The 24,708-nt window shown below is 40.3% G+C and overlaps 3 protein-coding genes across 8 annotated transcripts in view; 2 read left to right on the forward strand and 1 right to left on the reverse strand.

Moving 5' to 3' along the window:
- Positions 1–12,867, forward strand: part of sema4ba (sema domain, immunoglobulin domain (Ig), transmembrane domain (TM) and short cytoplasmic domain, (semaphorin) 4Ba) — a 46,070-nt gene extending 33,203 nt beyond the window's left edge. For all 3 annotated transcript variants that reach the window (XM_085779187.1, XM_085779186.1, XM_085779188.1), the window contains exons 3-15: positions 1,135–1,295; positions 1,509–1,571; positions 2,166–2,264; positions 2,682–2,793; positions 3,010–3,126; positions 3,441–3,598; positions 6,450–6,631; positions 7,244–7,394; positions 7,799–8,009; positions 8,124–8,239; positions 8,654–8,811; positions 8,942–9,033; positions 9,224–12,867. In XM_085779187.1, coding sequence (XP_085635313.1) covers positions 1,135–1,295; positions 1,509–1,571; positions 2,166–2,264; positions 2,682–2,793; positions 3,010–3,126; positions 3,441–3,598; positions 6,450–6,631; positions 7,244–7,394; positions 7,799–8,009; positions 8,124–8,239; positions 8,654–8,811; positions 8,942–9,033; positions 9,224–9,996 — 2,393 coding nt within the window. In that variant the 3' untranslated portion in view covers positions 9,997–12,867. The remainder of the gene's footprint in view (positions 1–1,134; positions 1,296–1,508; positions 1,572–2,165; positions 2,265–2,681; positions 2,794–3,009; positions 3,127–3,440; positions 3,599–6,449; positions 6,632–7,243; positions 7,395–7,798; positions 8,010–8,123; positions 8,240–8,653; positions 8,812–8,941; positions 9,034–9,223) is intronic.
- Positions 12,868–13,082: 215 nt separating this feature from the next.
- On the forward strand, positions 13,083–23,676 carry rasef2 (RAS and EF-hand domain containing 2). 3 transcript variants are annotated; one of them, XM_085779189.1, is made up of 17 exons: positions 13,083–13,746; positions 15,166–15,318; positions 16,765–16,855; positions 17,201–17,296; positions 19,126–19,203; positions 19,295–19,410; positions 19,503–19,571; positions 20,385–20,466; positions 20,601–20,671; positions 20,755–20,944; positions 21,023–21,124; positions 21,922–22,066; positions 22,154–22,235; positions 22,358–22,472; positions 22,565–22,678; positions 22,789–22,865; positions 22,964–23,676. In XM_085779189.1, the coding sequence occupies exons 1-17, from the start codon at positions 13,427–13,429 to the stop codon at positions 23,070–23,072; spliced, it is 2,010 nt and encodes a 669-aa protein (XP_085635315.1). In that variant the 5' UTR covers positions 13,083–13,426; the 3' UTR covers positions 23,073–23,676. The 3 variants fall into 3 exon arrangements, with proteins under 3 accessions (XP_085635315.1, XP_085635317.1, XP_085635316.1); XM_085779191.1 differs by lacking the exon at positions 13,083–13,746 and adding an exon at positions 14,252–14,303; XM_085779190.1 differs by lacking the exon at positions 13,083–13,746 and adding an exon at positions 14,860–14,885.
- Positions 23,575–24,708, reverse strand: part of fkbp16 (FKBP prolyl isomerase 16) — a 29,212-nt gene continuing 28,078 nt past the window's right edge. For both annotated transcript variants that reach the window (XM_085779195.1, XM_085779193.1), the window contains 2 exons: positions 24,168–24,305; positions 23,575–24,070 (listed from right to left, as the gene is read on the reverse strand). In XM_085779195.1, coding sequence (XP_085635321.1) covers positions 23,984–24,070; positions 24,168–24,305 — 225 coding nt within the window. In that variant the 3' untranslated portion in view covers positions 23,575–23,983. The remainder of the gene's footprint in view (positions 24,071–24,167; positions 24,306–24,708) is intronic.

The raw sequence follows: 24,708 nt of genomic DNA on the forward strand, positions 1-24,708 counted from the left end.
ATATTTTAATTTTGTATTTGTGTTCACATGGTCACTTACAGTAGAGGAATGATTTCTGGGTAAATCATGGTAAAACATTGCTCTGCTAATGTGAAATCACACCATTTACAAAAATAATATTCAAGGACCTTCCTCAGTAAAATAAATGGAGTTCTTTGGTCTGTTATTTTTCCCTTGTTCATCACATTACAGGGCAAAGGTTGTGTTTCAGAGCTTCAGCCCCTTCAGGTTTCCATCAGCTCCCTGCTTCTGTTTATGCTGGCATGCAATTAAGGCAAATCGTTCAGGCTGGGCCGGCAGCAAATACCTCGGAGCTGCTGCAAATCTGAGATACACATGGGTCTTCAAAACAGTGATTAGGAGAGTTGATGATTTAACCCATGGCTTCAGTCAGGAGGTGCTAATGTGACTGGAACAAAGCCATTCACTTGTCTATTGTACTGCAGGAGAAAAAGGGAGGAACTTTCTCTTTCTGTTTCTTTTCTCATGTGTCTGTGTTTGATGAGGAGCTGGATTTGGAAACACACACACACGCGCACATACACACACAGAAACACAGACGGATTGGTTTCTTTTCATTCGTTTTTCCAGGTGTATCAAATACTATGAAGCCCAGATCCTTAGTCGTGCTGTAGATCTCCTGTAGCCCTACAAAGTCCAATAACAGCGTGAGAGTGAAATGACCTCAATATCTCCCACAATGACGACTGTGTACTGTCTGATACAGTCAGGAAAAATATACTCAAGTAGATCTTATGTCAGAGAAGACAATGTATGCATACTTCTTGGTTTTCAGTATGAATACTATATTCATGTCAAATTTCATCCGCATTAAAACACAAAATGTTTCCAGGCTGTCTAGTTGTTCCAGGCTTGTTGAGCCCTATCAGGAGTTACATGTTGTGCGATTGTGTCTAATTAAGACACCAATGCTACTATATCTGTAGTGTACAACAAATGCTGTGACCACAAACGGAAAATTGATTTGCATAATTAGGCACCTTTATTCATTTTCTGTCTTCAGCAGCTTGTAATGGTTTTGAACAGTCATAACAAACTCAGTGTTTAACCTGAGCGCAATTTATGCATGAATTACAGCGTTTTTCTGCTCTGTCTGTGTCTGTTTCCGTCCAGATGCGAAGGAGAGGACGACCAGGAGTTTCTCAGTCAGTGGAGTCTTAAACTACACCTCTGTCCTGCTCAGTAAAGAAGACAACATGCTGTATGTTGGCGCTCGGGAGATCCTCTTCGCTCTCAACCTCTCCGACATCAGTGCAGTAAAACTCCAAAGAAATGTAAGAGCCAGTGTGCAGGCGTCTGTAAGCTGCAAAAAAAAACATATACATATAGTGCACTGTATAAATATGAATGTGGTTATAATAGGATCCCAGAGGTTCAATATGAATATAGTTATAAATATGATTAGACCCCAGAAGCCCAATGTGGATATAACAAAGCTCTCTGTATTAAAGCGACGGTTTGAGTTTGACGTTGTTTCTCTCCTCCAGCTCACATGGAAAACTCCAGAGAGGAAGAGAGATGAGTGCAGTTTCAAAGGGAAAGACCTGCAGGTCAGTGAACTGCTGGTTTAAAATCTCAAGTAGCTGAACTCCGATGACTCAGACAGTATTTACATGACTGCAGGTTTGCTTCGCTGGTTAAGTTGACCATTGTTACATGGCACTTTGGAAACAAACCCTGGGCAGCACCCTGGAAAATTTCCTGTTAAGTTATAACTTTCCATTCCACAACAATGGATTTTTCCCTTCCTTTCAAACAAACTTTTCCTCTATTACACTCTTTCTTTTTTCCTGCCTGCTCCACCACTTTTACATATAAACATAGAGATTGAGAGCCATGTGAATAAATTGGTGCTTATTCACTCAGAGGGAACAATAATAATAATACAGTTTGCAGTGCAAACACACCGTTGGACAATTGTGTAAACTAGTAGGGAGATCATTTTTGTTTTCCTAGCATTTTTATCTTCTCTTTTTAATAAACTGTGCCTTAAGACAGGAAGTAAAGATAATTAGGATGAATAGGAGTCTGAGTATGTTTTGGTGAAAATTGATACTGTATATCCTTGTATGTTACTAGCTGTAAAGAAAATGAAGTGGGTACATTTATTTTTAATAATTTTCAATAAATTGTTTCTAATACAGACGGATTGCTTCAACTACATCAAGATTCTACTGCGTATGAACAACACTCATCTGTATGTTTGTGGGACGTACGCCTTCAGCCCCATCTGTGCTTACATAGTAAGTGTTTATATGAAACAGTCTCTGTTGTACCGATCGTACCTGTGCAAGACTTTGTATGTGGTGTTTTCTTTTAGTTAGATTCTCGAGGAAAGAGCATGCTGCTTCCTGCCTCTCGGCTCACTTAGCAGTCAGGCTGAGTTCCTGAGCAGCTAGATACAATATATGTGCATTATTTTATTATGTCCTGTGCTGAAGGGAAATGGATCAAAATATTTAATGCTCGTAATCAGTTTATAGCAGAATCGATCCGAGTTTTCAATCCTTTCCTTCAAATCCTTTCAAGCCTTTTACAACAATTCATAACAAACACACAGGGACGACTAGTGGATAACCTTGAACCAACGACTGACTGACCATCTTGGACAGAGCAGGTTGCAGCTCTACTTTTCAACTCATGTGGTTTGTTTTCCACAGAACACTGCCGACTTCTCCCTCGTCAAGAGTGATACCGGTGAGATCGTTTCAGAGGATGGACGAAGCCGCTGCCCGTTCAACCCAGAGTACAAGTCCACCGCCATAATGGCTGGTAGGTCTGAGCAAGGCTGTCAGCTCTCATTAAAACAAGGCTTTGTTTGAACACTTTTGATTTATAGAAAACGTCTGTAAAGCAACTAAAAACAGGTGGTTGATATTGAGACAAATTGGGGCACAATCTCTGGATTTCATTACAGCGTGTGACGCAGAAGCCCATTCCCTTGTGGTAAACACTGTGATTATACTGGTCTTCTTCACTGTGTTGCAGATGGAGAGCTGTATTCCGGTACAGTCAGTAATTTCCAAGGAAATGAACCCATCATTTACAAGAGTCTAGGCCAAGGAACTGCACTAAAAACGGAAAACTCACTCAACTGGCTTCAAGGTACAGTGCTGTAGCTTTTTATTATGTCTTCTTATAGCAGAAATTCTATACATCATAATATCACATCCTTTATGAGATAAATAACATGCTCAAACTGTTTGTCCCAGAGCTGCTGCATGAAAAGTGTTGAATTTGACACAATTGGATATTATGTAAATGGAAAGTGTTTACCTGCAATCTAGTCCCTGCTGGAGCAGTTTTTTTCCATTCAGCGTGTTGATGTCAGAGGGAATAGGGACGTCTCCCCCCTCTCCAGATGCCAGAATTGCATAAACTGTAGGTTGACAGTATTGTTCGTGCTGCTTTTCTTTCAGACCCAGCCTTTGTTGGTTCTGCCTACATACAGGAGAGCCTGCCCAAGGGCAACCTAGTGGGCGATGATGATAAGATTTACTTCTTCTTCAGTGAAGCAGGGAAGGAGTTTGATTTCTTTGACAACACCATTGTGTCGCGCATTGCTCGCGTGTGTAAGGTGAGTGATGCTTGAAAGCAGACGGTCCATCTAAAGGGGTGTTTTTTTTTTACCCACTAAAAGTTACACCTACTGACACTGTACTCTCATCACTATAGGAATCTATCAGATATGATAGGAGGGAAGGGCAGTGGGGTGTGGGGTTGTTTATGTGTTTGTGCATTGCACGTGTATTTGTGTTCAGCTCCTATACAGCCAGGCTTTTGAAGGCTTCTCACAGCTTAAAAACAACTAGTATAGCTCGAGTCCTTCTGGGCAGTGACGCAGGATCTCTTGTTACAGAAAAACATTCCTCTCACATGTTTCCCTCTGGTTGATTCTTTTTCTCCAGATCCTCTCCTCCCTCTATTCTTATCATATTTCACCAAATATTTGTGCTCAGACAGGACTCAACCCAACTCAAAATGGCTTAGGATTACTGTAGCACAAGATCCATGCGCAGAATCGGATTATCACCTGCCGAAAATACTTGAGGCCCTTCAAACTAAAGTACAGACTTCACCGAGTATTTTTTTCGGGTCTTCTCTGCTCTGTAAACATCATCAACATCACAATCTAGTTCTGCAGACCAGACCACGGCTTGTCCCTGTGAAAACAATCATGCTTATCGCCGTTCAAGCAGAATGAAAACTACTAGCAGGGAGTATGACGTCCACCTCGGACAAATAAGAGTTCGTCTTTGTGGACAGCAGATACATCTGTCCTGTGAGACCATATAAAATAGTTCATGACTCATTGTGACTGATCACCTGAGCATCTGCACAGAGAGCTAGTATCTTATTTTTAGTTGTACTCCCTCTCCAGGTGTGTCCTGGTAGTCATCCTGCTGTCATACACCACCTACAGTGTTTGCATCAGATTTAAACCCCACATGTAATAGCAAAGGAAGCCCAGCTGTGAATTAAAGGCCTGTTTACAGTCAGACTCTGCCCTAAGGCATATGTTCTCTTCACCTCTATGCAGTTATCCACTCAGTGTTTCCATATATCCAATTTTAAAAATCATCCCAGTTCACAGAGCCATATAAATACTGACTCATGGTGCATGTTGTTGAGTTTTGTATCATATGGTTCAAACATGTGCTGATTGTAAATACCCTGCTGCAGATTACCCTCAAGGAAATGAGGGAGATGGGTTTTAAACAAAACAAAAATGATCTAGAAGGTATAAAATGTAAAACATAAAAAGCTTTGTAATTAAATTAAATCTTAAATGCCGTAGATGGTGTAACTTCCTTTTAGTGAAACTGTAGAGTGATTCCCGTTCAAATATCTGATCACTCCTATCCCTGTGTCTCTTAATCCCTTGTTTGCCTGCAGTCCCTCTCTCTTTGTTTATTCAGGTGTTTAGTACACAGGTTTCTCCTCATCTAGCCCAACTATGGAATGATAAACAATGTTTTTGCTTGAAACAAACAAAACAAAGCATGTTCTCATTTAGCAGGATTGTTCGGTTTCTCAGAAAGAAGCCATTACTGCCCCGGCATGTTCATAGCATTTCGAACAGCCTTTTGAACAATGGATGCTTTTACAAGGGATTAATGAATGGGATGCATTTGCTTCAATTATTCAGAAGTCAGTTTAAGCACAGAGTGGCATTAAATTATAAAACTAGGTTCAGCCAGGAGGAGAGGGGGATATACTGCATGTTGCTCATTATCTGCCTGGGTTACTACAATAAGTAATTGCTTCTGAAGCTCAGTATTGGTCATGTGCCATTTCCCTTCCCATCTAGTCCTGCCATTTCCTCTGATTAATGTAATACTAAAGTGGACTCAGTTGAAGCTTCATGTTAGAGGTTTTCATGTAGTTTAGATCATTTAGCATTTCTCTTTGGTTCTCTTTGGTCCCTTTGCTCTGCACATTTTTAAAACTGCTTATTTCCTCCAACAGCCAACTTTCATCTTGTTAGATCTGTGCCTTTGAGAAAATTGGAATAATTGATACTGTGAACCAAATGTAAACACATTTGGTTCACGTGGTTCAGTGCAGAAGATCATCCTCCCCTTAAATCCCAGGTCTTTTCCCAAAAGCAAAATAAGCTCCTTGGTGAGGTCGATGTAGGTAAAAAAAAAATATAAAAAGAGTCACCCTTCTCAGGCCTGTAAGTCCCCTAGTTTGTTTTACACTCACACATTACATACTTAAAATTGCTTTCACACTGAGGGTTAAAGACGGAGTTTCTCCCCAAATTAGTCTGCATGCCAAAGGAGTCATGTGCCACTCACATCACTTTGAAGGCTAGTGCCAACGGCGCTGGATCACAGCAGCCGTGTCAGTGAAGTGGGATTGTCAGGGGGGCAATGTATCTTTTTCTTTTTCATTTAAAAAGCATTTGTCCTCCTCAAAGCCCTGAGTGTTTTTCCTTAAATCTAAGCCAGTTGTGATGATGTATATTGTTTTCATGACCTAGAAATCTGCTGCCTCGGGGTATATCTGCGTTGAGGCAACAACTGATCTTGCTCAGCATGGTTTTACCATAGGAGGTTAATGGTTTTTAATTACATCAATCCAAACAGCTCTTCTGTTGGGCTCAACTCTTTGTTGTTTTTACAAAGAAAAAGAAAAGAGGTGAATAAAGATGGCATAATTATTTCCCTAATATAATGTAACCATATCACGGCAATTTATTGCATGTAGTGTATGCCATGACAGCGAACCGTACAGTGCACATTATTATTTTATGCCTTTTATGAGCCTGTCAGGTTCCATCAAATCACACCGGTGTATCATATTGTTCTTCAGAGGCATTGCCCACAGTCACCACTGCAGACAGGTGTCAGTCTTATATTCTTGCACTCTCTACTGGCCACACCTGGAAAGGCTTCAAACCTGCATTATCTTTGTTGCAGGGCGACATGGGCGGTGAGAGAGTTCTGCAGAAGAAATGGACGACCTTCCTGAAGGCTCAGCTCCTGTGCTCTCTACCTGACGACGGCTTCCCCTTCAACATAATCCAAGACATATTTGTGCTGACACCCAGCCCCGAGGACTGGAAGAACACAGTGTTTTATGGAGTCTTCACATCTCAGTGGTGAGGACCAAATTTCACTGTTTAAATGAACACATCACCACTGTAGTCATACCTTTAGTGCACAAGGAATAACATCTCGCCTTTATCTGAGCCATGTGGTAAAAACTAAAATGCTGAATTTACAATCTAAAACAGAAAACATTGCACTTTTAAAGGCTGTTGCTGCTATTTTGTAGACTAATTAACTTGAAAATTGCACATACAAATAAACAGCAAGGCCAAGAATACAATTAGGTAAAAAGGCTTTCATATTCAGCACTACAAAAATATGATGGTGTAAGTAAAGGCTTTGACATTCATATCACAATACAGGGAGATGCAATTTACTTAAAGTATTCCATACACAATAATATATGTATTCTGATTGTTTATTTGTCCATTTGTCCATTTATCATACACATTGCTGGGTGGCTTGTTAAAATGTATTTGGTGAAGGTTCCTCTGGAAGAATTTGGACTATTTTGACAGGGATGGTGTGCAGAAAAATCTGTCGTAAAAAGTCCTTCATCAGTTAAACATGCATATAGTGTTCATAAAATCATGTAGTCTCAATAAGGTTAGAGACAGCTTTCTTTTACATATACATCTGAAACAGTTGATATGTCTTTTAAGGTACAAAGGGGCCTCAGGAAGCTCTGCAGTGTGTTCCTTCACTATGGACCAGGTGGAGAAAGCGTTCAATGGGCGATACCGAGAAGTCAACAGAGAGACCCAGCAGTGGTACACATACAACCATCCTGTCCCAGAGCCTCGGCCTGGAGCGGTGAGTACCTGCCTGCTGCCCCCTGCTGGACAACCGCTAGACACATAGATCTCAATGTTCAGCAGTATGTCATGTCAGCTGCTTGAGAGGGTTTTCATACATGTCTGTCTGCCCATCAGTCACGTTACTGTAGCATCTCTGACTGGAAATCAAGGCTTTAACAGATGTATCTGTCAAACCGACGTTGATTGCCCCCCCTCCCCATCTTTCTCTCAGATTCTTATCAAGCTACTGTTGTTTTCATTTCCTGGCAGGCTTATCAGTTGAATCATAGAATAATTTAAAGAAAAAGGAGCAAAACAAAAAGAGACAAACCAAACACCACTGCTGTTGTTGTTGTTGTCATTCTCTAGTGTAAGTGAACATATCTTACAGTGAAACCTGTTGTATGTTGTGTTTCACAGTGTATCACAAATGCCGCCAGAGAGCAGGGCATCTCCTCCTCACTGCACATGCCGGACAAGGTGTTAAATTTTGTCAAAGACCACTTTCTAATGGACAGCGTGATCCGCAGTCAGCCTCTCCTGTTGAAACGCAACGTCCGCTACACTCAGATCGCAGTCCATCGAGTCTTGGCAGGAAAAAAGGCCTATAATGTACTCTTCATTGGCACAGGTAAAGCAGTCCACACCCACAGTCACACAAAAACACACTCACCAGCCCATTTCCATCAACTTGTGTTATTATAAAAATTCATGGAGACTTCAAGTCATATTGTGTCTTTTCTAGATGATGGAAGACTTCATAAAGCCATTAACGTCAAAAACAAGATGCACATCATTGAGGAGATGGTGCTCTTCCGTGATGCCCAACCAGTGCAGCACATCGAGCTGGATACTGAAAAGGTATGGTGGAGTGCTGGGAGAGAAAACAAGTCTAGTTTGTTTTGCAGAGCTTTCCCATAGTGTGAACTAACAAGCTCAGTAAAGGCATTTATGGGCAGTTTAGAGATTCCATGAGCCACAAAGAGTCGCAGCCTAAAGCAGAACTCATGTTCATGGAGCTAATTATATGCAACTTTCTCTCAGGGGATCTGCAAACAGTTGGGGTTTTAACAGTGTGAATTTTGACACTTTGTGAATGCTGGCATGTCTTTGCATAGATTTGTTCTTCAGGGAAAAAAGGGGTTCTAAAGAAAGGCTAAGAGTATTTTATATAGATCACGGTCAGACAAGGAAGATGCTGGATGAAAATAGTAACCCACTAACTGTATTTGGGGCACTTCCTTCCTGCCCTGCTTTGTCATCTCTCCTCCACAGGGTCAGCTTTATGTTTCCTCCTTCTCTGTACTGGTGGAGGTCCCGGTAGCTAACTGCACTAATTACCAGAGCTGCGGGGAGTGCATCCTCTCCAGGGATCCTTACTGTGCCTGGAATGGACGGCAGTGTGTGGATGTCAGACAGGCTTCAACAAGAAAGTATGTATCCCCTGTCTACAAACATTCCTGCAGCTAAAGCTTTTAGAGAGGCCTTATTGATATGTGTAAATGTGAAGATAATAAGAGACTGCATTTGCCTACACTTTCTGAGTAAATGTATGTGTTTCAGAGCATGGCAGCAGGATGTGGATGAGGCAGACACATCAGCTATCTGCAACAAGACAGTGCCAAGCCCACGGCTTTCTAAACCTCCACCTACACGTAAGTGAATTCCTCCTCCCTAGTCAGTCATTTAGATGTTTCTATTTTCTGTATTTGAACCATGATTAAAGCATGTTCACTGTGTCAGACCATTATTATTATTAATATGACTTCAGCAGCGGATAAGTCAGTGCCGCTTATTTCATGTAGTATCTGACTCAATCTGTGTCTGTCCTTTATCTTTCCACAGGACCGTCTTCGTGCCAGGTGATCATTATCCCAGCCAACACGTTCAAAGTGCTGCCTTGCAAACTGCGTTCTAATCTGGCTGAAAGGAGGTGGGAGTTCAGTGAAAGCGCAGGTCACTTCCATTACCCCAGCCCAGAAGGGGGGCTGGTAGTGGTAGCTCAAGCTGACAGGCAGGAAACCTACGAGTGCTGGTCAGTGGAGGAAGGATTCAGACAGCTGCTGGCAAACTACTGCGTGAGGGGTGAGGCCAAGCAGGAGAGCACCACCCTGACAGGCCGTTCACGTACACCGCAGATCTCCCAGGAGGAGTTTATCATCCTGCCGGGGAAGGCTCGCTCGCCACAGATCAACACTAAGACCTACTGGAACGAGCTGATCGTGGTGTGCTCCCTGCTGGTGTTCTCCCTGGTGGTCTTCTCTCTGTTTGTGGTTTACAGGAACCGTGACCACATGAAGTCCATGCTCAAAGAGGGAGAGTGCCCCAACATGCAGCAGAAGAAGCCCAGGATAGTGGGGAAACCGGCTGAAAACCTGCCGCTCAACGGCAACACAGTCACAGCGTCGGCGTCTGATCACAAGGGCTATCAGGCCCTTAATGACAACTACATCTGCAGCACTCCACCGCACGAGTGCTCGTCGCCCGACAACAGCAAGAGCTTCTCAGAGTCAGAGAAGAGGCCTCTGAACTTGAAAGAGAGTCGGGTAGAAATTTCTCCTACATGCCCACGGCCACGAGTGAGACTGGGCTCTGAGATTAAAGACTCTATAGTGTGAGACAATGTTAACGTGGAGTGACTAATTTCAAACTGACAGGAAAGAGTGCACTTGCTGAGAGAGACAAAACCGTATAAGCGGGAAAACTGAGGAACATCGGACTCTACATGGAGAGACATTTCATTACACAGATTTTGCACTTTGTCTTTTTTTTTTTTGTTGTTGTTGTTCTGTTCCTGTGGCCCATATATTTTTCATTTTATTTCCCTTTCACCCTCCACTCCCCATATTCAAGTGTATTTAAAAGCACACTGAAGAAGTTCCAGTTTGCCTTCTGACTTATGATGCTTTCACAAATGGCTCACAGGAATGTAACAAGCGTAGAGGTGGCATCGCAACCATGATTCAGTGACTGAATATCATAGCATCGCTGCTCAGTCCGTCCATATAATCTAGAGGTGATGCTTTGAAAGGCAGAGAGATATTCAGATATGTTCCCACTAGCAGCTGACACGGCATTTGCTGGTTTATTTTCATTCTGTCATCTGGTAAGAGCCTACCCTTCGCTGAGGCTATGCACTATGTACTGTACTGTAGCAAGGTAAACACTCACACCAGAATATACACTAACAAGTCAATGGCAGGCAAGAGAGATAAAAAAAAAAAAGGTGCCACACTTTCTTTGATAGCCTGTGTGCATCCACACAAGTATACTCGATGTCTAGGCTGAAATATAACACAGACAAGAGGAGTCCACTGTGACATTGAGACGGTTTGATCAAAAAGAGACCATTATGTGTGAAAGTGACAGAAGAGACAAACAAGGAATCACCTCAGTGGAAATGTTGCAAAAACCCATGCCACCTCAATCATCACACACCAAAAAAAAAAAAAAAGATTATATCATCAAGCATGATTGAGATATACTTTTTAAGTATTGGTATTATTAGTGGATACAAATATTCCTCCGTGGAAGCCTGACTTTCAACAGCGTTTCCTTTCACCAAATGTGATAAAAGGGAAAAAGCTCATTCCAGGTATTATCGTGCTGTTCTTCGTAAGATAGGCAGTCTATGCAAAGCAAATAATGTGAAGTGAGGTAAACACCAAGAAAACCTCACCTCGAGACTGAGTAAGCACAAAGGTGTTGGCACTGTTAATGACTTTAGGATCAGTGGCACTGCAAACACAACCCCCTCCCCCCCGCCTGCTCCCCCTCCCCATACACATATACACACACAAACATGCTCTCATTACACTAAGTATGCAAGAAGAGGTTTTAGCCATTTTTGGTGTGGAAGGTTATGAAACTCTGAAAGGCTGGCATCACAAAAGCAAATGATAAGAGACAGGGGTCCAGTGATGTAAATCTGTGGCTGTTGATTTATCTCAGTATGATTAATGATTATAAATATCTAATATGACTGTGTGGCAAAATGTTTCTTTCACAGAGGCATTTGTTCATTGTGGTCATTCATCAACATTTTAAATATCCATCAATATTCTCAAAGGGAAATAATAATAAACATTCATAATCCAAGTTCAATAACACATTCGTATAGCCTCAACTTTGATATACATATTAATTGATGAGTGTTAATGAATGGAAGAAAAAAAATGTGCCGCTTGCTTAAATGGTTTTAAAGGCAACCATAAAAGCAATAACTTTCATTCTCATCTAGTAATAAACATAACAGTAGTGCATTTTAATTGCCTTGATTATCCATTTCCATATTCAGAGATAAAGAATTATAAACCATACGTATAATCCACCAAATTTATGAGTCAGATGTTAAAGTAACTTGAAAGCATTTTCCATGTCATACAATATTATGTCTTACTTGAGTTTGGCTCTAGAATTTCAATGTGGCCAGCAAAATAATAATAATTTTTCTATAAAAAAAATTACAAAAATGCAGGAAGGCATATTGCTCGACTCAGAATGCAGGGGATTTGCACATGATGTTGAAAAGCCTTAGTACAATGCAGGTTATGGTTTTGATAACATATCTGCCTTGGGGAAAACGGATAATGCCTTCTGAAACAATAATCAAGAGATGTGCCTCTTGGGATAATAATCTAACCAGGTAGTAGTGATGTAGAGTCAATTGCTACACTGTAGGTGTGACAGGACTGGCCATTGCTCAGAAGCAGGAGTGAAAACAGTGAATACATGTAATTTAATACTGTCAACATTGTACAGTACGTTCTCATGAGGTGTTTATTCTATTTTTATTTTTTGTTATAGTGGCTTCTACCACAGTCAGGGACTAAATTCTTTTCTTCAATTGTAGCACATAAATAACCACTGGCTGATTTTGAAATATTAAATTATAGATAAGCATTAGTATTATGTTACATTTCTTGTATATGGCGCGCACACACACACAAACAAAGCAAATATGAATTTCCAAGACTGCTTGTCTGTAATCAATCATGCAGTATGAAAGATTCATGCTTTGACTGTTACTGAAAACAATGAAACGGCAGCTTTTGGTGAAGTGGCTGTCATCAGAACAAATTAAGTTTGCTACTGCAGAACAAATAAAAACTGGCGGTGATTTAGTAAAATATGTGCAGGTACTGAATATGCTTTTTTTTTTTTTTTTTTCAAAAAACAAGCCTAACAATGCCACAGTGAAAGTATCGTCGTCTGCTCTCTCTTAATGAACCACTATAGTCAGGCCTTCTGTTTGTTGCAGTACAAGTTGCTCCAACTCTTGTCAACATGTATTGTAAAGATTATTGGTAAAAAAAGAAAAAAAGTTTTTATGTAAAACTGTTTTGTAAATTCAGCTGCCAATGTAAAATATTGTGAATTGTATTTTTTTTTGTACAATACATCACTACTGTTTTTGTTTTTCTTTTTTGTACTGTATATAAAAAGCACTTTATTTTAATTTTTCAAATAAAGATCAAATGGATAATTTTATTTGGATGGTTCATGGTTTTTTTCCACCCAGAATTGCTTATTAATGTGAATGAATACTGACCACAATATTAAGATTTGAGAGTTTTAATAGTATTGAGATTTGATCCCTAAGGGTGGAGTGAGAAACTATAGCCTAGGTGCAAACCTGGAGAACAAAGAGGAGTGTCTGATAAAACTCTCACATGCACCACACACCTTAAAGACAAATATAGACAAGCATTTGCGTATCTGTTTCTATTGTAATACCTCCACTGCACACATGGATGACAGCTACCTAAAGATGAAGCCAAGTCATTATAACCTGAGCCAGCAGCAGTAGCGTGTAGAGACTGGTACCTGGAGGTGGCACTTTGGGTCCATTCATTTGGATGAAACCCGCCTACACTGAGATCTGGACCAATGCGCTCCACCACCATGGGACCTTAGTTGATGGCTTTTGGGTTTTATTTTTGACAGACAAGGTAGGCTATACTGACGCCGACAGGCAACAGAGGCGGGTTGATTTTTATTTTATTTTTTTAAATGTCATATTCGCATACATTGTTTTAATACTTGGTCATGGACCGACCCAGTCTTCGGAGATTATTTTCCGCTTGCGATGTGAACAAGTCCGGGAAGATCGAGTACGAGGACTTCACGGTCGTTTGCAGGGAGCTGAACGTCGCCGACACCGAGATCAAAACTCTGTTCGACAAGTTCGACGCGGACGCAGATGGATTCATCGACTTCAGCCAGTTTGCGTCGAGGTTTCACGACGTGTCCGAGACTCTGGACCTGGCGTCTTTCGGCGCTGCTGGTGCTGGGTCGTCCCAAACCCAAGTCTGTTCGTGGGAAGAGTTTGTGAGCAGGATAGACGCGGAGGCTCTCCTGTCTGAGAGGTAAAAACTTACATCCGGCTGCTCCTCGTGTGTTGTTTACCAGGATCTAGCCAAACAAAGGTGACTTGACTTAAACATTTTAACCGTCAGTTTAACACTGGCCCAGGGCTACGCTGGAAGCTCTCTGGGTCGTTTTGTCTTCATTTTATCCACTGAAACGTGGATTTGTAACTTAATTTTCTAACTTTAGGAGAGTCTTTGTTGCTCACAAATCGGACACAGTTGAAGCCAATCAAAGTTTTAGAGCCCCTCTGCAGTTTAATCATACAGGTGTGTGACTGTATAGAAACTAACATTCAATTTACTTTAAGTCGCCAATAGTCACAAGTCATGTTAGTATCATTAATAAATCATGACAAAACACATAGCCTACTAACTCCCATTGCCTTTTAATAGTGGCATCATGGTCTAATCCTACTCTCAGCAGGTGTAATGAATTAGCTCTGATGTCATAGCCTAATCAACAGGTGTTCCTATGTGTGTCCTCCCCATGGCAACTGAGCAAACCTGAACAAAGAAAACCGTGTCATGCTGATGAAAGCTCAGGAAAAGGCTTTGTTAGTGGACATTCCGTCAAACTAAAACTTTTTTAGGGAAATTGTGCTACATTATTTTTTATATATAACTTTATTAGCAAATATTGCATGTAGCTACAAGGTATAATGTCTGAATGGACAAATAAACAAACAAAATCGAAGCCTATCTCATAATTTGACAGCATCACTATTGAGAGTAGGCTACTATAAAGTTGAATACCCCTTTTATGGTCTTCATAACCGTTGGATTTATTGCGGCCTGTTGCAGTAGGCCTTGATTGTGTTAGATTTAGGTGTACAATAAACTGTCAGTCAGGGTAGCTTATGTCATTTAGAAAGGTGAGTGTGTGTTTCTTGAAACAAGAATTGATGCAAAAGGTAGCCTAATAGGCCTAAGTGATCAATAGTAGGGAGTGATTTGGTTTTTGGCAACTCTTCATTTTTGATGAGGGTTGTCCTGTTGTTTTGGCAGATACGAATACTTCAGAAGGAGCATAGGTCTATAGTCACTGGTAGCCTACTTATTTAGGTATATTGACATCTAAAAAAAATGTTTTCTGTGAGTGAGCTCTGTGCTCGGTTGTTGGACCAAATGATGCCAGGGTATGTGATGTAGGGCCATTCAAGTTTGTTGATTATTTTATGTAATATTTTACTTATGCTGTTATGCCTAAAGGTTATGTATGTCTCATCAAAATTAACTTTCATTATTGACATGTCACAATTAGTGCTTATTAAATGTTGTGGTGAAAACCTAAGAATTTCAAACATATATGAGTGAGCGCCAGGAATAAAAATCAGTTTTGGGTGGGGTTTGACAGTGAGAAAACACCACTGACCTGTCCATTACTGTTCATGACTATTTGTTCTCCTCCTCCTGTAGTCTCAGGGAGCAGCTGGCTGATCTTTACCAGACTATTCACTCCTCTGCAAACATGACTCTGCTGCAGCAGTATGAGGAAATCATCCGCTCTCTGATCAGTCAAAGCCTGGACACCAGACTGGAGTGTGAACAGCTGGAGACCAGTTTGAAGCGGTACGCACAAACATCACAGTTTTCCTTTGCGGGGCCTATTACATTTCAGAACAACGTGTGACCTTTGAACTAGAAACAAAGCAGGGTGTTATTTAAACAATAAATAAAATCACATATCATGATGATGATGGACACTTTGTATATGTGGCTAAAATATGTATGAGAAGAGCAGTGACATTAATAGTACTGTATGTAGAAGGAAAAAAGTGATGAAAACATCAGGTGAGTTTTTTTGTTTTCAGAATTTAATAAACAGTCATGATCATCCTGACTGAAACTAAACCAGTTGCAGATTTGTTTTGACTTGAGAGTTGTGGTGACCTGCTGCCCTCTTGTGGCTGTAAACCTCAGGCTTCTTTAAATCTAAAAGCACGACTACTACTATGTCAGCTGAGATAAACCACTCTATATACCCTCAAGATAAGCAGACTATGTGTTCAGTTAATTGATAGTCCATACTTAAAATGTCTTTACCCTCCTTAAAGCTCTGTTTTGGTCTCTCCACCAACTGCTAAGGAAATGCCTTTATCAGCTAATCACCCACTTTACTCTGTTTACCTGCCATTTGATGCCGGTGGGTATAGCCTAGTTGGCCTATCTGAGCATTTTGCTAAAAACAGCTTATTGTTCATGAGGTCATCTCAGAATTAAAACCCACACACAGGTTGAATATAAAAAAATATTAAATTTTTAATTTTGTATTTAACATTATTTTCACAAATATTGTCATAAATCACTCTGCAGTGGTTGGCAACTTGGCAGTGGACAACAGAAGATGTTGTCACCCTAAGATTTTTAACAGTAGTTAATGACATTCAAGCTGAACAAGAGGGCCAGTAAATACTTATTGTAAAAGCTCTTGGCAATTTCCTTCTTAAATCCGTAAAGTGATCCCTCACATAGTACGTTGAATTAGCTGTTGAATCTTACCCATGGGAAAAGATTGTGTGTCTGAGATGTTTTTGTTTAGTGTTTAAGCCCTTACTGTGGTTCAGTAACTACATGGCATGAGAAAGGAGACATTCTTTATTCAAGGAAGTAGGAAGACTTAAATGTGCTGCCCCGCCTGTTCTTTTGCTCTCTTCACAAACTAGATTTTCCCATCTATTCTACCTTATCTCCACTAAACAGATCTGGGTTTTTTTTTACATTTCTATATAAAACCTTAACAAAACTAAAACTTGTGAGAGCCTTTATTGAGAAAAATTCACTCAAAAGTTGTGGAATCTGCTTCTCAAAGTCTGTCCCTCCCCCGCCTCTGGTTGGTTCATGAGCTGTCTGACGAGAGCAGAGCAGCGTGTTTAGACTAAAATCAGTCTGGCACAAGTGACAGAGAGTTAGTGAATGGATTCTTGCGTTAATACCGACTAGATTAATCTCTAGCACTGCTCTGATTCTTTTTAAGGCGGCCTGCATCAACTTGAATGTACATTTCTGTTCAAACAGAGCTGAGGATATGAACAACAGTCAGCTGGCAGAACTAGAGGACGATATACAGCAACAACTTGCCAGAACAGAGGAGAGGGTGCGAGATGAGGTGAGTGGGATACCTGCAGGATTTATTGTGAACTGCTGCTCCTATGATTCACTCTAATGTTTAAAAGAAAAAAATCCAAGTGAAATGTATCATGTTATAGGCAGCTGCATTTAATCAATAAACAGTGGACTGAGATATGGACTTAAAGAAAGTATTTTTATTTGATGGTGAAGTAAGCTTTTCTATATACTTCTTGTTTGGTCCTCTGAGCTACCTGCATATTTGTGGTGCAGCACACAGCAGCAGGTTACATGTCTCCTCACAAAGAGCCTCTGTTAAGTAAGATGAAAGCTGCTCTTCAAGGCCTGAGCTGGCCTCTTCACCGCTTTGGTTTCATATTTGTAGGAGAGTAAGAGAATCGAAGGAATTATGGCCTCCATGCAAAGGAAGCACGAGAATGAGGTTGCAGACCTGCATGCAACAGTGGAGCGACTGCTAAAGGTAAGGTTCACCACACAGATGTGCAAGAAGATGCCTAAAATGTTTTCTCACAACCTGGAAAGCCACAGTACCTGAAAGACAACACACACCAGGCCGCTTGTTTGGTCAGCCTTGCCTTACTTCCTGGGAGGTGTTCTCTAATGTTTCCCATTACTTTTAGGCAACCTATGAAAGAGAACCTATTAAGACCTAATATCTTGCCTCTGCATACAGTAGATCTGTTGTATATCAGGATCCAGCTGAGAGTCAGATGCATTTCAGATGTGTCTCCAGTGACCCCTCTTGACCAAATGTGGCTCCTGCACCTCTAATAGGTAGAAGAAAAATGCTAAACCGGAAAATGTACAGTAGTGAGAGAACCGTATGACCGTTTGTATACTGAATGAATAGAAGTACAAAGTACAAAAAGAAAAACATAAGAAACAGAAAGGTCACAATGCAGAGAGAAAGAAAGAATAGGAAAAGGATGAACATGGAGGCTGTATGGGGGGGGCTGTTGTGCTTTGTGTTTACTCATTGTGAATGGAAAGCTCTGCTCTAACTACAGGTGCTTATACACCCAAGTGTGTTAAAGTCCAGTGAGACAGAAATTAGTTTGATATTCATATAAAAAAGGTACAGGATAATATGTCTTCACTTCTGCTCGCAAATCTACCTCACCACACAACGTTTCACACACCTTTGTCTGTCCACTAGCTCCCATTTTTTAATGTGTAAAATGTTTTACACATTGTGTGTTTTTTTAACACAGCATCAAGATGTAATGGTATGGGAATTGAGCAAAACTAGATTTACAACAAAATTCAACTTTTTTGTCATGCCTGTACTGGCTATTTAGATTGGCATGTTTAGAAGGCAAGAACTGTGAATGGTCATCTTCAGTGATTTTTGTTTTCTCTAGCACATTCCCAACAAGAGTGACAGCTGCTGACAGCTGCTGACAGTGAAAATCAGTGAGCTCCTCCTTTTCAGTAACACACATTTAGAAAGTCATTTCCACAGTAAACCTGCTTTGTATAACCAAGTGAATTAGAGAATATAAACACAAACAGCCAAGGATTGCACGACCATAGTCGTCTGTTTATTAAAAAGAAATGAAGCGGTGTCCTGTAGTTGTTTAGTGGTGGTACTGTATCTAGATGAAATCTAATTCTGTAATACAAGTCAGTATCTACCCAGGAAGCGACTGCAGCAGATCCAAAAATAAAATCCCACCTTGAGCATTTCTACCAACAGAAAAGATGTTCAATATCGGCAGTGTTTATTGTTGGAGAATGAAGCATCAAAAAAGAACTTGGTCAGTTTGCACTGTGTCTGTGAGGACTCTCAGTCGTCCAGGTTATTATGTCTTAAGGGCTTTACAAAGAAAAGCACTGATCAAAAAGGCTTCCTCAGTCTATAACTGATATATTTGTATTGGTATTTATGTGGGATGGAAAGTTGCAAGAGATTACAGCGCACCGAGGCCAAGGATATGTCAGGTAATTTAGAAATGGTGTTGTTGGAGGACACTGACAAATTAATTTTTTTTTTGTGAAATGCGCCACCCACCCACATTTTTCAGCCACAGTTCTTTTAAAACGTTGATCATAGGGATTCTTATAAAAGCAATAATGGTTTGTGTTTTTCAAAAGAAGGCCCTGTTATTCGAATTTTTTTTTTTTTAACTCTCAAATTGGCCCGAACACCTTGGATTTGTTGTGGGTATGATTTTATATTTTTGTTGGCCAATCCGAGAACTCCAGGTCTGCAAATTCTTCCACTGTGGCTTCCACTTTGAGTATCTACACTGCTAAACAAAATATTTGTAATAACTGTCTCCTCTCAAGAGCCAAGAGGACTCTGAATCCAACCATTCAAAGGAGGAGCTGCTCAAACTGAACAAACAAATCAGTGATTTCTCCCAGGTAAGTCATGTTGGAGGCGCTTGAATTAGATGAATGAGTCACATGTATGCTGTGTAGAACTGTTCCAGATCTTCATTAAATGTCCACACAGGAAAACGAGCAGCTGCGGGTCTCTCTGTTACAAGCCGAGACAAACATTGCCATCCTGCACACAGAGCTGGACAAGCTGAAGAACATGTATGCAGATCAGAAAGCTCAACATGAAAGGTGGGGCACAGTGCTAATATCAAGCTCAGCTCACGTTTGATATATATAAAATATGATTAAGCATCCAACATGGTGTGTGTATGTGTTCACAGAGAAACAGATGATTTGAAGATGATGGTGACTGAATACCAGTCGTACGCCAGTCAGATTCAGATCCTCCAGTAAGTATGTCTTTGACATAATAAATGTCTGGCTTGGATAATTAGCAAATGTTTTTTGGCGTCATAAAAAGCATGTTAGCAGAATTGGTTTACAAACTGTCGACTTTTTTGAGAAATTTGAAAAGTTGCTAATTACTGCTCCTTGTATTGAAGGCTTGGGGAATCAAAAACATATTTTCTCATTGACCTCAAGTAGCATCGAGCCAGACAAAGAGTTTAAGTTTTAATTGCTCAGGTTTTAAAGAGATGTCTCTTGAGATTTCTGCTCCCACCAAAATACCACGGAGGTGAGCCGAAATTCGCTTGTGGGGTTCATTAAAAATAGGAAATTGCCACTGAAAGTTGCACTTAAAAGCAACGTCAGCAATATGTCTCTTCAGAGATTATGTGCACAGACCACACTGGGAGCTGTAACACATCTCTTTAACTCCCCATTTAACTTTTACAGATTCTATATAAAATTTTGACATTTGATTTATAACACACTATAATGTATGATGTAAAAACTGTAACTACTCCCATGAGCACCAGTAAGTGGAGACAGTTGTAATAAAATATGTCTTCATAGCAGATATTATAATGGCCTCATACTGTGCCTCTTCACAGTCATAATGTGTTATGAATTATATATTAAATGTTGAAATAATGATTATAAAATATTTGTGTGAAATAACCCGATAACTTAATACCAGAAGTAATGTATTTGGTAGACTGTGCAGGTTATTTTCCATAAATAGTAGCATAATTAAGTTTAGAATAATGCTTTAAGTTAACTGCACATCTTGTCTTGTATTTCCTTGAACCCATCGCTAGGGAAATGAATAAAAATCTGTATGATAGCAATGACGGGCTTCGCTCTGCGCTGGCAAGTGAAGTGGTTGCAGCTAAAAGAAGGGTGAGTCTGTTGTTTGCTGATGATATATTTCCTCATACCCACTGGCTCTACATCAGATAGAAGCTGACGGTAAATTGTTTTCACTAGTTGAGGTGTAAAAGTTTCCTGACTGACATTTCAAATCTGCTCAACAGCTGTCTCCCCAAAATGAAATTCCAGCCCGAAGGATGAAGCCCCTCAGACAGAGCACGCTCAACCAATCCAGGTATATAAAGTTTTTTTTGAATCTGCAGATTGAGCTTGGTTGATGAACCTGTCACAGCTAAAACCAGTGTGCTTTTGTTGCAGCTCAGAGTTGGATCCCAGCAAAACCACTTACTGTCATGTGGCTTCCTGGGCCGATAGATACCTGGACAGTGGAGTCTCTGTGACGATGGACACAGCCGAGAGCTCAGCCAGTGATTATGACAGTGACGACAGCAGAGACTCAGTGGAAACGGTGCACCACAGTTACTCCTATGTCCCGTCTGATGTGGAGGTTTGAACACAACATTGGGTTGAAATGGGTCACATAATATCAATAAGCTGCTGAGCTCGCAGGACTCATCTGTTACAGATATCGGAGGTCAAATCAGAGGCTACGGTGTCGGTGGCTCCCAGCAGGGCGAGCTCCATTGCGTCATCCTTACGCAGACGTTTGTCTGCATTTTCAACAAAGGTAAAATAATTGAACCTTTTAATGTATAACACCCCATTGTAAGTATTAACTAGGTCACCAAAAACTGACAAATCATCTAAATATCACAGAAACAGGCGTTTATCAGGGCTTATACATGTTGATAGTTTTCCTGCAGAAATAGAAGTAAATTAAACTTTGAAAGTTAATGCAAACACTTCCTACAGGCGTCCCAACTATTATTTATTTACTTAGAAACTCTCTGTCTGTACAAAGGCCATGTTGGAACAAACTTACCACACCCTGTGATGCATCATTAGCACAATACTGTTCTGCAGGAAGTAGTACAGTGTATTGCTATCAAAATGGTGAGGAGTAGGCCATTAACAAAGGAAGACAAACTGGTTGTTCAGGGGTTGATGTACCGTAACAGTTGGCTGTAGCATGAAATAATGAGCCAGAACATGAGAAGCAAAGCACCAGTTATCTAAATTCCAGTTACAGCTGAAAAATTGGGCTGGACAGTAGTGTGTATATAAAACTTAAAGTAACTGATGCACTGAAATAACATTACATGTTGAAATAGTTATATTAAAGCTTTAAAAATTAAATAGTCTTAATGTGTACTATAAGCACTTTCAATTTCAACCATATCAGGGTGACTAGACATCTTGTCCTAATGATAACATATTTAATGTTACCAGATGAATATGATTTATCTTGTTAATGTCAAACAATAATTTCTAAGGTCAGAAACCAAGGAAGAAAATACTAACGCTACGCATGATATCAAACATGAAGAATTCCCACATATACTGAGTCTGTGTCCTTTTATGCAGCCATTAGAGTCGGACATATATGAAGGCGAGGAGCCTGCTCCAATGTACCGCCTGGTTTTAGCCGGAGACGCTGGATCTGGAAAGTCCAGCTTTATGCTGAGACTGACGCTCAACGAGTTCAGAGGAGACATTCAGACAACGCTGGGTGGGTGCCACGGCAAATATGTCACATTTAGTAAACCCCTGACACATTCTTGATTTCAGACTTTTAAATCTGCTTTTTCTTTCTCAGGAGTCGACTTCCAAATGAAGAGGATGCTGGTGGATGGAGAGAAGACCAGCTTGCAGATATGGGACACAGCTGGGCAGGAGAGGTACTGCACTGATTCTGTGTTTCTCAAGGAAGTAGCGCCTGGGAAATCTTGTTGCTGTCAATTAACAATGTGCCATGTTGGAATTTTACTAGACTAAAAATAGGGTTGTATTTGTACCATAGGTTCCGCAGTATTGCTAGGTCTTATTTCCGTAAAGCTCATGGCGTCCTGTTGCTCTACGACGTCACTTCAGAAAGCAGCTTCCTCAACATCAGGGAGTGGGTGGATCAGATCCAGGTGTGTGGAAAACTGAGTGAGACATAAGTGGCATTGAATGACCTCGCCAAAAAGGAAGTATATATTTCACAGTGTGCTTTGTTCCTCTACAGGATTCAGCGGATGAGAAAATCCCCATGTGTGTTATTGGAAACAAGGTGGACCTCAGAGAGCAGCTCGCAGAGGGAAGCTGTGTGAGCAGTTTGCACGGAGAGAAGTTGGCCAAGGTGTGTAACTTTTCATTCCATCTGATGGAAAAGTGTTTATACAGATGCCTGGCCTCCCAGGCATCTAAATAAACTGACTGCGCTCAGGTATGTTAATACTTTCCTCATAGGCATACGGCGCCTTGTTCTGTGAAACAAGTGCCAAAGAAGGAACCAATGTCGTTGAGGCTGTGCTTCATCTAGCGAGGTAGGAGGCCACAGAGACAGAGAGAGGGGGATAGAGTGTAAAGTGTTTTTCCTTCACAACCCATGGCAACACTCAACCTGTTTTTCCATTTTCCACAGAGAAGTAAAGAAAAATGTCAAACTGAGGCGGCAGTCAGATTCTCAGGTCAGACTGAGTCCAACAAACCCAAAGAAGACACTGAACAACTGCTGCGGACTGAGTCAGTAGATACAACAGAGCAATGAAGGACAAGAAGTGTTTAAAATTTGTGATGAAGAACCAAATATTCTGTTTTAACTTTAAAAAATATTTAAATCTGAAGGTTTAAATATATTTTCATAAATGTTACTTGTTTTATCAAAATGAAGGATTATTTTACTGGAAAATTGCACTTTGTACACTATGTAATCTTTTTCTTTGTAATTTTATGATGAATCAAATTATTTTTAATTAAATATACTTAATTAATGCATTTTTGGCTTTGAGATCAAATGTATTCAACAGACATATTTGGTTCTTGGGTAATCAAGAGAAAAACAGTATATTCAAGTTTTGAAACCTTTTTTTATTTTAGCATCAATGTCAGAGACATTACAGTGCAGGTTTGTTTAACACTTTTATTTACTGAAGCAGAATTTCACAGATTTATGATGCTTAAAGTATTACTTGTTTACTAAAATAACTTTTTTGTGGTTTGGTTACAGACTTTACAAAAGTGCCATAGATGTTCTTATTAGAGTATCTGTGACGCCAGGACATTTTCCAAGACCTATTTTTTTATGACAAAAAGAAATGCAATCCCATTTCCAAATAAAACAGAAATAACTGGAAAGGTTACCGTAAGAAACCTCTGTTGAATCGATCAGCAAAAATCTCTGCTGCTAATGTGAATCACCCGTTACTGTACTACTCTTCATTTCATATATACTGCATATTTTTCATCGACGACAAATTCCTACCAATGTCAAAACTCGCAAACATACAAGTTCAGGCTGAGGTGCTGTAGCGATGCGTACCTCCCCATGAACTCACTGTAGAAAACACTTAAAACAAAATGACTAAAGAGGCCTGGAGACCAAACTTAACTCCTTCAGGTGACAAAGATGGTGATGATGTTTAAAGTGCACCAGCAGAAGATTTCAGTGTCTCGCAGTCATAATCACTGACGTCACTAAGCTTCCCAAGGCCACCACCAGAGCGCCGAGTATAAACTTCCAGGAAATTCCCTAAAACACCACAGCAAAGACACACAGTCAAAATCCACTCTGCTGACTGTTAGAAAAACATATACTACATACTTGTGATATTCCTGTTTTGGCTTACAGATGGTTTCTTCTTTGAAGGGATCAGAAAAGGTGCGATATTGTCTCCAAGCACCTCTGCAGGTTTGGGTTTCCATTCCTGGGTCTCTTTGCCTCCCGATTGTCTTTTGACGAGCTTAGATAACTCAACGTGAATTGCCTAAAGAAAAGGGGGGTGAAAAAAAATGCAAATGCACCAGATCAGATTTCTCTATATCTGATGTTGAGAGGAAAGTAAAGTTGCAGTACTAAAAACATCCAGCAGGTGAGAGCAGAGGTCTGAAATGCAAAGCCTAAGAAAGCTTAAATGACCAAGGCTTCAAAGAAACCAAAACTTGATCATGATGTTATTTTTTAATTTTCCTTGTAAAATTCAAAAAAATGTTAATTCAAAAAACTTTACACCCTTTTTTGTAAATGCTTTCATTAGCTTCATAATTGGAGATTTTCATAAAAAACAATTGCAGCTCATAACCACATATGCATTGTCTTTCCAGTGATCGTCTACAGACTGCAGTACAATAACTTTCTCACAGAGCAGCTAAATCAGGCTTCTCCAGTGT

The sequence above is a fragment of the Trachurus japonicus genome, chromosome 6 (genome assembly GCF_045865225.1).
Source record: "Trachurus japonicus isolate A0001 chromosome 6, Traja_1.0".
Taxonomy (NCBI): domain Eukaryota; kingdom Metazoa; phylum Chordata; class Actinopteri; order Carangiformes; family Carangidae; genus Trachurus; species Trachurus japonicus.